The 15,908-nt window shown below is 47.8% G+C and overlaps 1 protein-coding gene across 1 annotated transcript; it reads left to right on the top strand.

Moving 5' to 3' along the window:
• On the top strand, positions 2,214 to 13,468 carry LOC110261326 (zinc finger protein 599-like). Its single transcript, XM_021097339.1, has 3 exons — positions 2,214 to 2,462; positions 7,220 to 7,346; positions 12,381 to 13,468. The coding sequence occupies exons 1-3, from the start codon at positions 2,427 to 2,429 to the stop codon at positions 13,412 to 13,414; spliced, it is 1,197 nt and encodes a 398-aa protein (XP_020952998.1). The 5' UTR covers positions 2,214 to 2,426; the 3' UTR covers positions 13,415 to 13,468.

The following is a 15,908-nucleotide window of genomic DNA, read 5'->3' as shown; positions in this document are numbered from 1 at the left end:
ATGTGTTCCGCCTAACGTCTGATCTTGCAGAAGCAGAACCTGACATAGGGGTCAATGACATGATTTATTCAGGGGAAATTATCAGGAGGTTTTGAATGACAGAGAACAGGGGAAGGAAGATAACTATGCAAATGTGTGGCCTCATGTGGAATCTACCTTGACCTGATCGCCTTTAGAGATCTGGCCTGTAAATTGTAACCACACATTTGTCCCACATTGAGACAAAGGAGCATCATTTTGTAACGTCAAGGCAGACAGTCGTTAAATATGCCCCAGAGAGACTTTTCTGTGTTTACTTTTACTAAAAATTTGGACTTACTTGTAATTGCAGGAATCTATAATGAGACATTTTGCTTTCTGTTATTTCTGAACATTAGTTCCTCAGTTGAGGAGTCTAGATTGCATAGACTTCCTTTAAAAAAGAAAAAGAGGCGTTCTCATCATGGTTCAGTGGAAATGAATCTGACTAGCAGCCATGAGGACACGGGTTCGATCCCTTGCCCTGCCCAGTGGGTTAAGGATCTGGCATTGCTGTGAGCTATGGTATAGGTCACAGACACAGCTTGGATCCTGTGTTGCCATGGCTGTGGTGTAGGCCAGCAGCTGCAGCTCCGATTCGACCTCCAGACTGGGAACCTCCATATGCCATGGGTGTGGCCCTAAAAAAAAATAATAAAAAAGAAAAATAATTTTGGTTTGGTTTAGTTTGGTTCTTTTGGGCCATGTCCATGGCATGTGGAAGTTCCTAGTCCAGGGACTGAACCAGTACCACAGCTGTGACCCAAGCCACTTCAGTGACAATGCGGGGTCCTTAACATCCTCTGCCACAAGAGAAGTCCATTATGGTCATTCTTTAAAAAATCTGTCTATCAAAGAATAAAACTTCTGACTTGTTTAAAAAAAAAAAAAAAGTCCCACACCAAAATGCCTATAGTCTGCCTCACTTGGGTGTTTGATAGATTCTGAAAATAGGTATGTTCAAAAGTGAGATTGTAATATTTTCTCCTAAACCCCCCCCCATCTACACCACCACCCTTCCCATCTCAGTGACAAATCCATCTTCCAGCTTAGACAAACATTGAGTCATCCTGATTAGCGTACTGTGAAGCTGACTGGGAGGTGGAGAAGCCACGTTCTGATCTAAGGACAAAGAGCTGTGTAACCAAAATCATGTGCAGATCCTCAGTAATAAAGATAGTATATAATAAGAACATGGGACATCTTGGGGTGAATTTTTATTGAATAAATATTAGTTCACAGGATGCAGTAACTGTGCAAAACCTTGCCAGGAGACTGAAAGTGGTGAGTCATTTGCCTTTCACAAATGTTTTTCAGAGATCATTTCAGATCCTTTGGCAGATCCTACTGCTATTACAGAAACAGATTGAAATCAAGAAAACCTGAAAGTTTACCTCAGATTTCCGGTGGCCGCTTTCTACACACTTTTACCCCTGCAGGGAACGTCATAGCAGGAATTGGAATTTGGTAAATCTCCTTTTCCAACTGATCTCAGGTGTCACACTACTAGCAGAAGTGAACATGCTTTGAAATACGGAGTAAGAAACAGCTATATTGATGCGATGGCTGGGTTGGTCATGAATTCCATCAGTGAGTTTACAGGCGGGAAAACTTTCTGAAGGAAAAAGAGACAGCATCTTGGTTATGTGATTCCAGGCTGCCTATCATCTCCGCTTTCTTCCCCTCTCTGAGGTCTTTTTCCTGTTGTCCCTAACCGGTAGTGAAGCTCACAGAATGACTCTCGAGCTTCAGTCTTTCCTGTAATTGAAGATCATCAAGATCATATTAGGTCAAATCTTTAAGTGGACTCTCTCCCTGCATAATAGTACCACCAGCTGGTGTGCCCTTGGGGATCTTGCCACGGGAACAAATGAAATAACATGACTAAACGGCACAAAACAAGCGCTGGAAATTGGGGAGGAGTGAGGGGGGCCATTTAAGAAGAAGCGCAGAGGCCTCACCCAAGCCCCAGCGGCTGCTGAGGTGTCATCTCACAGTGGCCCTTACCCGGTCACCCCTAATCCTCGCCGGAGATGCCTGGAAGGAAGTCCCTTGAGGTGCCTGGCGGAGCTGCCGGAGCCGTGTTACCCAGCAGGCTCTGCGGCACGAGGCGGTAGCTCTGAGCCAATGACGGCACAGGACGGTGATCCCGTGACAGGCGAGACTTGCCACGGCGTCCTCGTCCGCGTGGCAGTGGGTTGGCCGCCCCGGGTTTAGTTCTTGGGATCAGAGCTGCCGGGCTGTGCTCAAGCCTGAGGCCCAGGCGCAGGGAGGTTGGAGAAGAGGCTTCCTGCACGGCCGGCACAGAGGCGAGGCTGAGGGTGGGCGGGCAGCGGAGGAGCGTCAGCCGAGCCCTTTGGACCCTTCCTGCTCTCGCACCTTGCGGGTCCGGGTCCCTTCCAGGGTCCATGGCAGCGCCAGAAGCACAGACGGACCCGGCACTGGTGAGTGGATGGTCCCCAGGCCCTTTGGACCTCCAGCCCCGTCCTTCCGGAGCCCCCATATAGAGGAAAGTGTGGTCCTGTGTCTTTTCACTGCCCCTAATTCTGCCTTTGAGTTCGGCAGTGGTGGAGGCTGGTCAGTCAGTGCCAGCCTAGTGCCCAGAATCCAGGCCAGGGTTGATACGGTTCTCAGCTCAGTTAATGGCTGAGTTGTAGAGGGGTGTTCCCGGCACAGGAACCACTAGGTGAAAATGCTGGGAGGGGGAGTTCCCGTTGTGGCTCAGTGGTTAACGCACCTGATTAGTATCCACGAGGGTGCGGGTTCGATCCGTGGCCTTTCTCACTGGGTTAATAAGGATCCAGCGTTGCCTTGAGTTGCGGTGTAGGTTGCAGACGCGGCTCGGATCCCGGCGTGGCTGAGGCTGTGGTGTAGGCCGGCAGCTACAGCTCCAATTCAACCCCTAGCCTGGGAACCTCCACATGCTGCGGGTGTGGGCCTGAAAAGACAAAGACAAAAAAAAAAAAAAAAAAAAAAAAAAATGCTGGGTGGCGAGGCTGGGCTGCGTGCCGTTGTGGATCTCCATTTTGTCTGTGGGGAACAGTGTCGAGAAAAACGTCAGGTCTGGGATGCCGGGCCAAGGAACGGGGCCTCTTTTTCGGTTGATGGGGACTGTGGAAGATGTGGAAGTGAGGAGGAAGAGGATCAGACCCAGGTTTTAGTAGGCTTCCCCTACCTGTAGAGGGAAGAGCAGACGTGGGGGTGGGCAGAGTCCGTGGCAGCGGGGAGCTCCCTGCAACCCTCACCCATGCATGGACACCCTCCCAGCCCAGGTGTGTGTTTCAGGTGTGCACAACGAGGTTTGGAGCCCACCGTCTGAGTTCAGCTCCAGGCTCTGTCTGGTAGTGAAAAAGTCAGCTGCGTCTTGACACCTCAGTTTCCTCAGCTGCTACCTGGGGTGAATCACGGTGCCTTCTCTCTGGGGGTCCTGGAGAGACACGAGGTGGGCCAGTGGTGAAACCCACTGAATACACCCAAGGGATACGCAGGAAATGCTAGTTGTTACTGCTCATTACTCGGATTTTAGGGGCCGATGAGGCCTTGTCCCTGCTCTTGTCTTTATGGCAGTGCAGTCGAGAGAAATGGGACATCTCAGAATCCCCTCCATTGCTGCACCAGCCGAATGGACTGGGCCTTGGTAAAGAGCTCAAGCAACAGCGTGGAGGCTTCAGTGCACATTCTGACCTTGCCCTTCCTGGGGCTGTGACCTTGAGCGAGTCTTAGCACTGCCCCTGTCTTTCTTCTCTTGGGGTTAGTGAAAATATTTACATTCCCTCAGAGCTTTCCTCGCGGCCTGCTGGTTAGGACTTGGCGCTTTCACCACTGTGCCGCTCTGTGGCCCAGGTTCAGTCCCTAGTCAGAGAACTGAGATCCCACATGAAGCCACTGTATGCCTTGACCAAAAAAAAAAAAAAAAAAAAATTCCTCGCCCTGGATTAAGGGGATCAGAGAGGTTGTGTGTGGTATGTGTTCTCTGCTATCTGGCTTTGGTCAGGTAGCATCACTCCAGTTTTCTGGGAGTAGAGCCTCTTGTTCTGTGATAATCTTAGGAACTCACCCAGGGAAAAATTCAGCCCTGGGTTTCCCTGGTCTCAGGCTTGTATCCACTTGAGGCCTGGGGGAGTTCCCTGGTGGCATAGCAGGTTAAGACTCCAGAGTGGTCACTGTGGTGGCAGGGATTCCATCCCTGGCCCAGGACTTGCTGTATGCCAGAGGCAAGGTAAAAAAAAAAAAAAAAAGAAAGAAAGAAAGAAAAAGAAGAAGAAAAAAGAAAGAAAGAAAGAGGGAGAGCCTGGGGACAGATGCACAGCAGCTGCAGCATTTTTGGAATCGCTGCTTCTCTGCTAGGAGGGCCTTGGGCGGACTGGGAGCCAGGAAGGTCATGGATTCATCTTGGCCTTTGCTGATTATTTACAGCACACAAAGCTGGCTTGCCGCTCACAGAGTTCATTCATTTTTCTGTTTCAAACATTGACTTTCATGTGAAGAGTGGGTCCATCATGTTGTGGCACTGTGCCACGTGGGTGTGCTTTGGGATGTCAACACAGGCACCAGATGCCTCTCCAGCGCGTGACCCTGTTTACTCTTGTCTTGTGAATTCACTTTTTGCTCGAATTCACTTTCTGTTCATTTTTGTGGCCCTGTCCCTTCTTTTCCAGTCATGCCACAGTGGCCCCTCCTCAGAGAGGCCTTCCAGGATTTGCCCCCAGCCTCTCGAATCTGCCCACTCTGTCTTCTGGTCATCAGGACCCTTAGAGCCCCTTGACATTGTTTTGCTGTGTTACTCAGTGGCTCGTTGAGGATCTGTGGATCCGCGTTTGCTGCTCCATCCCTAGAATGAGAGCAGCGCCTGCCCTGGGGCTCAGTAGCTGGTTGGAGAGCTGGTTGGGTTTTGCTGCCATTTGTTGGGCTGCTCCTGCGGCATATGGAGGTTCCCAGGCTAGGGATCGAATCGGAGCTGTAACTGCCAGCCTACGCCACAGCCACGCGGGATCTGAGCCACGTCTGCGACCTACACCACAGCTCATGGCAACGCTGGATCCTTAACACACTGAGCAAGGCCAGGGATCGAACCCACAACCTCATGGTTCCTAGTCAGATTCTTTAACCGCTGAGCCATGACGGGAACTCCTTTCCTGACTTTTAGAATAAGTTCAACACCCCCTTCCACCCCCGTGGCCCGGCTGTCCCTCTGTGCTGCCTGTGTGTCCTTGTCCATCCGGCTCACTGCCCTCCTGCTCCACTGTCCTTGAGCCCTGGATTTGCCCTGGGGAACAGTTGTTATGTTTCATCTCATTCAGTCCCCACCTCCTCGGAGTTAGTTTCTGTCATGTTACAGATGCTTTATATGAAAAAAAAAAAAAATGGAGTTCTCTTGTGATGCAGCTGGTTAAGGGTCTGCATTGTCACTAAGGGTCACGGCCCTGGCCACCTGGAACTTCTGCATGCTGTGGGTGCAGCCAAAAAAAAAAAAAAGGAACTTGAGGCTCAGAGATGCTGTTACCTGCCCAAGGTCACACAGCTCTTACGGAGTTGAAACTCACCATCTTTTTCATCGGCTACCATGTGTCACCAGAGCCTGTGTTCCCAGCTGTAGTTGGCTGGGATGGCCTGAGAATAACCCTGGAATTAAACTTGGTTAGATGGGCAGGGCTTATCTCCTGCAAGTGGGCTTGGGGACGGGAGGTGGGGGAGCCACCCCAGGCAGAGGAATCCTTGTGGGTGGGGACAGGGAGCACAGAGCTGTTCCAGGAGGCATGAGAGGGCCTGTGGTTGCCGAGGGCTCTCCCACCGGCTTGGATGTGGCTTGGGGAGAGTGTGCCTTCATTGGTTGGACGGTCACCCACCCTCACCCAGGACAGATGACATGAGCAGTCAGAGTGCCTGCAGCTGAGCCTCACCCACTTAGGTTCCCTGGGCTCTCAGGTACCCATGCCTGGGGGGCTGAGTGCTGTCAGGACTCAGGAAGGGAAACCCGACGGGGGGGGTCCCTGTGAAATCACCTCTGGGAGTCTCCCGGGGCCAGGGGCCCTGAGTGGGCACGAGGAGTGGCTCCAGGCCCTGCCACTCCACGGGCAGGTGGCACCCCTCCTCCCCACGCCTCTCCCGAGAGGTGGGTAAGGACGGCTCTGGTCCTCTGCCCGTAGCCATGGACGCACGTAAAGGGATGGCTGGTGAATTGACAGCAACCGTTTCTAGAAGTGCTTCACCTCTGGAATGTGGGGGTTACACGGACACTGGACCAGAGGGACTGGCTTCACATCCCACCCCGCTGTGTAGACTGGGGTCTCTCTGGGCAACTCACTAGCGCTCCCTGGGCCTCAGCTCTGACTGGTGACCTCCATGGTTGTGGGAGGATGAATCAAAGTGAGAAAATATGCAGAGCCTGTCATGTGCCAGGGACTCCAGTGTTGGCTTTATGGACATTTGCTCTCCAATTCTCACATGACCTGATGAAGTGAGAATTCTTATACTCATGGTGGAAATCAAGGCCCAGAGAAATGAAGGGGCTTCCCTGGGGTCACCCAGCAGGCAGGTGTTGATTCAAGACGTGGACTTCAGGAGTTCCTGTTGTTGCACAGCGGAAACGAATCCAACTGGAAACCATGAGGACGCAGGTTCGATCCCTGGCCTCGCTCAGTGGGTTAAGGATCCAGCGTTGCCGTGAGCTGGGATGTAGGTCTCAGACACGGCTTGAATGTGGCATTGCTGTGGCTGTGGTGTAGGCCGGCGGCTATAGCTCCGATTGGACCCCTAGCCTGGGAAAAAAAAAAAAAAAAGTGGACTTCCAACCCAGGAGTCAGCCTCAGCGGTGGGGACATTTAACCCCTTCACCACAGCCTGTGAAGCCCTCAGGCCAGGGCCGGCCCGCAGTGAGGACCAGCTGCTGTTACCCTTGTGTGAATTACCATCACGCCCACATTCCCTGTTCCTCTGACCTCCCAGAGCCCCCGGGGTCCTCCCAGAGCCCCCCGAGTTCTCCCATGAATGCCGTTGTCCGTGTCGGGCTCCACCGTTTCCGCCCTCGGAGGCTTTTCTCTCCGCAGCCTTTGTCTCGCCCTTCACCCTGGCACAGAGCTCGGTCCTCAGAGCTTGGTGGTGGTTCGGGGCTGGGTCTCTGCACCTTAGCCAGGGACCGAGTGACAGGCCCCGATCCCCGCCCACAGCCCCAGCGCGCATGATGCTCCTTTTGACTTTCCAGGCACCGGTGACCTTCCAGGATGTGGTCGTGACCTTCACCAGGGAGGAGCGGGAATTGCTGGGCCAGGCTCAGAGGACCCTGTACCGGAAGGTGATGCTGGAGACCTTCCAGCTCCTGCTCTCGATGGGTAAGACCTCTCCTCATCTCCAGGCAGGGGCCCTGCAGCCTCCCACTCGTCCCATCCTCTCTCTCAAGTCCTCGAGGGAAGGTGGGCAGGTCTCTGGCAGTGCCCGCCCTCCCCACCCCCCCCCCGAGTCCCCGCCTTGTTCTGGGCTCTCCTCTGCCTGCTCTCCCTCTGTCTTCACCTCGAATCATGGAGCAAGAGGCACAGTCCTCCTCGTGGACGGACGTGTGGACCCAGGGGCAGCATGTCCGGATGAGGAACCGCCCCTGGGAGGGAGGAGGGTTTTCTCCCTTTGTGTAGGTTGTCTTTTTGGTGTTTTTGTTTTTGTTTTTAATGATTTCCTTTGCTGTGCAAAAGCCTGTCATTTTGATCACGTCTCACTGGTTTATTTTTGTTTTTATTTGTATTGCCTTGGGAGGTGGACCTAAGAAAACATTGGTATAGTTTATATAAGAGAATGGTCTGTGTATGTTCTCTTCCAGGAGATTTATGGTGTTTTGTCTTTTCTTCTTTCTTTTTTTGGTTTGTTTTCTTTCTTTCTTTCTTTTTTTTTTTTTTTTGGCTTTTGCCTTTTGCCTTTTTAGGACCACGCCGATGGCATATGGAAGTTCCCAGGCTAGGGGTCGAATTGGAGCTGCAGCTGCTGGCCTACACCACAGCCACAGCAACGCTGGATCCCAGGATCCAAACCTTGTCTGTGACCTACTGTCCAGCTCATGGCAACGCAGGATCCTTAACCCAATGAGTGAGGCCGGATATAGAACCTGCATTCTCCTGAATACTAGTCGGATTCTTTTCCACTGTGCCACAGCAGGAACTCTGAGTTTTATGGTGTCTTCTCTTATGTTTAAGTCTTTAAGCCACTTTGAGTTTATTTCTGTACATGGTGTGAGGGTGTGTTCTAGTTTCATTGATTTACCTGCAGCTGTCCAGTTTTTCCAGCACCACTTGCCTGTCATTTTCCCATTTTATATTCTTGCCTCTTTTATCAAAGATTGGATGACCCTCAATTTATTTCTGGGTTCTATCTTTGGTTCCATTGGTCTGTATGTCTGTTTTTGTACCAGTACCACACTGTCTTGATTACTGTAGCTTTAGAATATTGTCTGAAGTCTGGGAGAGTTATGCCTCTTTATGATTCCATATAAATTTTTGGATTATATATACTAGTTCTGTGAAAAAGGTCATGGGGAATTTGGTAGGAATTGCATTAAACCTGTAGATTGCTTTGGGGAGTATGGCAATTTTAATGATATGAACTCTTTCACTCTAGGAGCATGGAATATCTTTCCATTTCTTTGAATCCTCTTTAATCTCCTTGATTAATGTCTTATAGCTCTCAGCATGTAAGTCTTTAACCTCCTTGGTCAGGTTTATTCCTAGGTATTTAATTTTTGGGGGTGCAGTATTGAAAGATGTTGTATTTTTATATTCCCTTTCTTTTCTTTTCTTTTTTTTGTCTTTTTGTCTTTTGAGGGCCGCACCTGTGGCATATGAAGATTCCCAGGCTAGGGGTCTAATCGGAGCTGTAGCCACCAGCCTACGCCACAGCCACAGCAACGCCAGATCCCAACAGCGTCTGCAGCCTACACCACAGCTCATGGCAACGCCAGATCCTTAACCCACTGAGCAAGGCCAGGGATCAAACCCAAAACCTCATGGTTCCTAGTTGGATTCATTTCCGCTGAGTCATGACAGTAACTCCTCTATTCCTTTTCTCCTATTTCATTGTTAGTATATAGAAATGCAACCAGTTTCTGAATGTTAATCTTGTATCCTGATGCTTTGCTGGGTTCATTTATCAGTTCGAGTAGTTTTTATGTAGACGTTCTTAGGGCTTTCTATATATAGTATCATGTCATCGGCATACAGTGACAATTTTACCTCTTCTCTCCCAATTTGGAAAGCTTTTATTTCTTTTGTTTGTCTGATTGCTGTGGCTAGGGCATCCAATACCATGTTGAATAAATGTGTTGAGAGTGGGCATCCTTGTCTTATTCCAGATTTTCTCGGGAAGGCTTTCAGCTTTTCTCCGTTGAGTATTATACTGTCTGTAGGTTTGTCATAAATGACTTTTATTGTATTAAAATATGTTCCCTCTATACCCACTTTGGTAAGAGTTTCTACCATGAATGGATGTCAGATTTTGTCAAATGCTTTTTCTGCATCTATTGAGATGATCATGTGGTTTTTTACTTTTCTTTTGTTAGTGTGATGTATGATGTTGATTGATTTATATATGTTGAACCATCCTTATGAACTTGGGATGAATCCCACTTGGTCGTGGCATATGAGCTTTTTTATATTTGTTGGATATGATTGGTTAAACTTTTGTTGAGAATTTTTATGTATGTATTCATCAAAGATATTGGCCTATAATTTTCTCTTTTGGTATAATCTTTGTCTGGTTTTGGTAATAGGGTGTTAGCGGCTTCATAGAATGTCTTTGAGAGTGTTCCTTCCTCTTCAGCCTTTTGGAAAAGTTTAAGAAGGATAGGTATAAATTCTTCTTTGTATGTTTGGTAGAGTTTGCCTGTGAAGCCATCTGGTCCTAGACTTTTGTTTGTAGGGAGTGTTTTTATTACAGTTCAGTTTCATTTCTAGTGATTGTTCTGTTCAAATGATCTATTTCTTCTTGATTCAGTTTTGGTGGTCTGTCTCTAGAAAGCTGTCCATTTCTTCTAGGTTGTCAGATTTGTTGGCCTATAATTGTTCATAGTATTCTCTCATGTTTTTTTGTATTTCTGCAGTTTCTGTTTAGATTTCTCCCTTTTAATTTCAGCTGCAGTGATGCTGGATCCTTTACTCCCTGTACTGGGTCGGGGATTGAACTAGTGCCACCACAGTGACAACAGTGGATCATTAACCCACTACTCCACAGCAGGAACTGCCAGCTCATGATTTTTTTTTGCCCCAAATTTCCATTAAGATGGTTGCTCCTGTCTTTTTGATTTGTCGCTTTTTTTGTATATTCCTGATAATAATTTTTTACCCATTATATGCGCTGTTGTTTTCTACTAGAGCTAATCTTGTGTTTTTATTTTCCTTAAAGTATGTTTTAATGGGAAGTTTCATTGTAGTGCAGTGAGTTAACAATCTGGCATTACCATAGCTGTGGATCAGGCTGCAGCTGCAACTGCAGTGCCGATTTGATCCCTGGCCCAGGAACTTCTACATGCCATGGGTGTGGCCAAAAAAAGTATCTTTCGATGAAAAGGTATTTTGTTTAGCCAGGTCACTTTATCTTTTATCTTATGATTTTTGCTTTTCATGTTTTGCTGAGAAATCTTCCACTCCACTAAAGTCAAAAAGATGGGAGTTCCCACTGTGGCTCAGCGGATTATGAACCCAACTAGTATCCTTGAGGACGCAGGTTCAATCCCTGGCCTCGCTCAGTGGGTTAAGGCCATGAGCTGTGGGGTGTAGGTTGCAGACGAGGCTCAGATCCCGCATTGCTGTGGCTGTGGTGTAGGTCAGCAGCGACAGCCCTGATTCGACCCCTAGCCTGGGAACTTCCGTATGCTGTGGGTGCAGCCCAAAACAAAACAAGATGAAGCAAAACTAAACTAACAAAAATATATTCTTTTTTTCTAAGGCTTACTAAAATATTTTGAAATTTAGCTTCTGCTATTTAAGTTAGAACTCATCTGGAATTAACTTTGTGTGTGGTGTGAGGTAGACATGCAGTAACTTTTTCCTCATGTGAGAAACCAGTTTTTTAGCTGCATTTGTTGTTTATTTCCTTCTTTTCCCCCTGATCTGCAGTACCACCTCTGCTGTATATGAAAGCTCTATATGTTCATGAGTCAGATTCTTAGCACTGTTTTCTGTATCCAGTTTTTCTTTTATCTGTGCCAATACCACCCTGTCTTGATGTCTGTAATTTCATCGTAGTCCTAGTGGCTGAGAGGGCACGTCTTCTCTCCTTACTCTTCTTTCTTTTGGTGATGTCCCTGGCCCATGTAAATTCTAGACTCAGTTTGTCAAGTATTATGGAAAGTCCTTTGATCTGGAGTGGTAATGAACTAACTCATAGATGGTTGAGAATTGGCAGCTTTGGGAGTTCCTGCTATGATGCAAAGGAGCAGCAGTGTCTCTGAAGTGCTAGGATGCAGGTTCAATCCCCTGCCCATTGCAGTGGGTTAAAGGATGTGCTGTTGCCACAGTTATCAGCATAGGCTGCAACTCCAGTTCCAAATCTGATCCCTGTCCTGGAAACTCATATGTCGTGGGGTGGGGAAGAAAATTGACAGCTTTGTTATTAATTTCTCCATTCGTGTTGGTTCTCTTTAATACGTTGGAGTCAGTATTTCAAATTTTACTATCTATGTTTTTATGTTTTATAATGGCTAGGTTTCCCCATACCCAGTAGGTTTAATATGTCCCCCCAGGTCCTACTCACTCTCAGCCTTGTAGCCCCTGTCCTGGGAGTGTCACCCACTGTCCTTTCAGTCATCCATCCAAACCCTGGGAATCAGCACCATGTTTGTATCTCTGTCTATATCTCTAGCATCCTCTCATGCCCTGCCATTCCCTGGACATCCACTCTGAACCTTTGTACACCCTGTCTCCTTTGGCCGCAGTGCCCTCTCGCTTTCTGTATCTGATAACTATTCCCAGTTCTTTAGGACTCAGACCTCAAGATACCTCTTCTGGAAAGCCTTCCCTGATTTTTTTCTCATTTGAACTGGATTAGATGCTCCCTTCCTTTATTCTCGTGGCACGACATGACATCTTTTATTAGAACAAGTCCAGCCCAGAGTGCCATCATTACTCTCTCCTTGGACAGTGAGGAAGGGACTCAACTCTGCCCCCTCAAGCCCCTGCCTCACAGTCTCTTCAAGGCTGTCCCTTTAAAGGGGTCAAGAATCCAAGGACCAGCACAAAACAAAACAATAACCTGCATTTCAGAAATGCGAGAACCCAACAGGTATCAGGTATCAGGGCAATGATATGCTTTCCTGTGGGCTTGGTGATTTTGTTTCTTCTATGTTGGCATTGCTGACAGGCCTCTTTTGTGTATTGGATTCCCTTCAGATCACAAAGCAGAAACCAAGATCTCAGTGTCTACTGCTTCTCAGCCATCCTTGTTTGAGGGATGCTTACTCCAGAGGTCACTGACTCAAGAAGGCTCCAGTGTGTCCACTTTGGGGCAACCCAGGAATCCAGAACTATCAGAACAGCAGAGAGGGCACTTGAGGACAGGAGTAGTCCTCCACAAGCTGACCCTCCCTGGAAAGATGAACACAGAATGTGATAATTTGGGAATGGGTGACATTCTGTGCTCAAATGCTTTACAGGGTGGAGTCTCTACAGGAGATGCTACCCAAGAGTGTGAATCACATGGATCAAGGAAAGACTCATTGTTTCATGACAGGAAGAATTCCTACAAATGTAAGGAATGTGGAAAAGGGTTTGTCAAGAATTGCTTCCTTCTTCGACACCAGCAGATTCACACTAGAGTAAAATTCTATAAATGCAAGAAGTGTGGGAAGGCCTTTCTCAAGAGAGCAGACCTCACTGGACACTATAGCATTCACACGGGGGAGAAACTCTATGAGTGTATTGAGTGTGGGAAAGCCTTCAGCCGCAGGTCACATCTTACAGAGCACCACCGGAGTCACAATGGTGAGAAGCCCTATGTTTGTGTTGACTGTGGGAAAGCCTTCAGCCGCAGATCACACCTTACAGAGCACCAGCGGAGTCACAGTGGTGAGAGGCCCTATGCATGCAGTGAATGTGGAAAGGCCTTTGCCCACCACTCTGATTTTATTCGGCATAATAGAACCCACACTGGAGAGAAACCCTTTGAGTGCAAAGAATGTGGGAAAGCCTTTAGTTATAGCTCTTCTGTAACTCGACACATGAGGTGTCACTCTAGGGAGAAGCCCTATGAGTGCAGTGAGTGTGGAAAGACCTACAGCTACAGCTCAACCCTCACTGTCCATCAAAAGATTCATAGTGGAGTGAAATCCTACAAGTGCAAGAGGTGTGGGAAGGCCTTTTACCAGAAGGCAGGGCTCTGTCAACATCAGAGAAGTCATCCTGGAGACAGACCTTTTTTAAAGTAACTATTGTGGGACGTTCCCATCATGGCTCAGGGGTTAGCAAACCCAACTAGCATCCACGAGGGTGCAGGTTTGATCCCTGGCCTCGTTCAGTGGGTTAAGGATCTGGCGTTGCCATGAACTGTGTTGTAGGTCGCAGATGTGGCTTGGATCCTGCTTCGCTGTGGCTCTGGCATAGGCCGGTGGCTACAGCTCCGATTGTACCCCTAGCCTGGGAACCTCCATATGCCACAGGTGTGGCCCTAAAAAGACAAAAAAAAAAAAAAAAAAAAAAAAAAAAAACCAAAAAAAAACTGAAAATAAAGTAACTACTGTGGCAGATCATTTGGCCAGAGGAAAAATGTTCTTTGGCATCCAAGAGTTTGTACCTAAGAGAAACTCCATCCTCCCTCATGTACTCAGTTCTTGCTCTGACTCTGCTGTAACCTTTACCTGTAGCTGAGCCTGTGCACTACAGAGACGGAGACCAGTCTCTCCTGACACATGACTTAGTTCTCAGCAGAGGAACCTTCTTTCAACATCTGAAAGTTCTTTGCCATTACACAGAGACAGAGCAGACAGGACATGTGCATAATTTGGATGTTGAGGTGACGCCTAGGGAATGACTTTTCCCTTTCAGTCCTTAAGAGAGCCCTTTGCATCCATGGGAAATGTGATGAATGGCTTGGTCTTGTGGCCCAATTTCTCCATCAGCACCTAGCAAGTTTGTTGAATGAGCAAGTGAAGCTCAGGTTTCCTTTCTGGGGGAGTTCCCATCTTGACTCAGCAGAAACCAAACAGACTAGTATCCATGAGGATGTGGGTTCAATCCCTGGCCTCGCTCAATGGGTTAAGGATCCAGCATTGCCATGAGCTGTGGTGTAGGCTGGCAGCTGAAGCTCCGATTTGACTCCTAGCCTAGGAACTTCCATGTGCCACAGGTGTGGCCCTAAAATGACCAAAAAAGTGGGGGTTCCTGCTGGGAGCCGTTCGCGAAGGTCTGCCTGCTGACAAAGTCCCGGAGACTGAGGACCCCAGACTGCACAGCATGTCTGGGAAAGCGACGGTCCTGCTGCTTCTTCTCTGCCTGCTTATGCTGTTAATAAAAACTGCGAGAGGAGTTCCAGTCGTGGCTCAGTGGTTAAGGAATCCGACTAGGAACCATGAGGTTGCGGGTTCGATCCCTGGCCTCACTCAGTGGGTTAAGGATCTGGCGTTGCTGTGAGCTGTGGTGTAGGTCACAGACGCAGCTTGGATCTGGCATTGCTGTGGCCATGGCATAGGCCATTGGTTACAGCTCCGATTAGACCCCTAGCCTGGGAACCTCCATATGTCATGGGTTTGGCCCTAGAAAAGACAAAAAAAAAAAAAAAAAAAAACTGTGAGAGCTGGGAAATTGCTGTCAAAGTTCCCCGAAAAAAGACCCCAAGGAGGGTAAACGTTGGGGCTTAGTGTTTACCTGAAAATTCCTACAACCCCCTTGTTCTATGATAATCATCATTCACTTCTGAGTTCCCTCCCCTTTTTCTGCAGAGATCCTAATAGAATGCTTTCATGTTTGGACTGTTATTGTTTAACCTGTAGAAGTATCCTGGAGGCATAACAGAGGCTTGAGGCTCAGGTCTCTCCATGCTCCAGCAGGTAGATCTTTTCTATGCTAGGGACTAATTGATGAATAGGGTAGATATTGGGCCTTAGTTATAGAAAAACTTGTGCAGTTTGCACCATGTAACTGAATGCAGGTCAGGAAATTACCTACTTTCAGTCAATTGTTCTTTTTTTATTTTATTTATTTATTTATTTATTTATTTATTTATTTGTTCGTTTGTTTTGTCCTTTTTTTTTTTTTTGTCTTTTTCTAGGGCCATACCCATGGCATATGGAGGTTCCCAGGCTAGGGGTCTAATCGGAGCTGTAACCGATGGCCTACACCACAGCCACAGCAACGTGGGATCCAAGCTGCATCTGTGACCTACACCACAGCTCATGGAAACACCGGATCCTTAACCCACTGAACGAGGCCAGGGATCGAACCCACAACCTCATGGTTCCTAGTCGGATTTGTTAACCACTGAGCCACGACGGGAACTCCCAGTCACTTGTATATTGCTATGCCAGGCCTGTTGGCCCAACCTCAAGGAGTGTCGATGCTATGGTTTCTAGTTCTTTGAGAATCAAAATAACCTTTGATATATATGATTAACCTTTACTAATAGAATACAGTTTGGCCTTAGGTTTTAGGCACATAAAAATATTCTTAATTATAAAGTTAATAAGTTTGTGCTTTTGCTACCCACAAAGTTAGATCATTAACATGAGTACATTTAATTCTAAAAAGTCAAGTGGAAAGTACAAAAAAAGAGCATCATTTGTGTTCCCAAATGCACCTGGTCATGTGCCAGGTCATAAGGTAACATTTGACGGAGTGGAAAATTAAAAAATATCGCCAGATGTATGATGCACGACGTATGCCATAGGAAAAGAAAAATTGTATATAAGCTTGGTTGATTCAAACAAT

The sequence above is a fragment of the Sus scrofa genome, chromosome 6 (genome assembly GCF_000003025.6).
Source record: "Sus scrofa isolate TJ Tabasco breed Duroc chromosome 6, Sscrofa11.1, whole genome shotgun sequence".
In the NCBI taxonomy this organism is placed as follows: Eukaryota; Metazoa; Chordata; class Mammalia; order Artiodactyla; family Suidae; genus Sus; species Sus scrofa.
The sequence above is the reverse complement of the archived record's forward strand: the minus strand, read 5'-3'. Positions and strand labels throughout refer to the sequence as shown.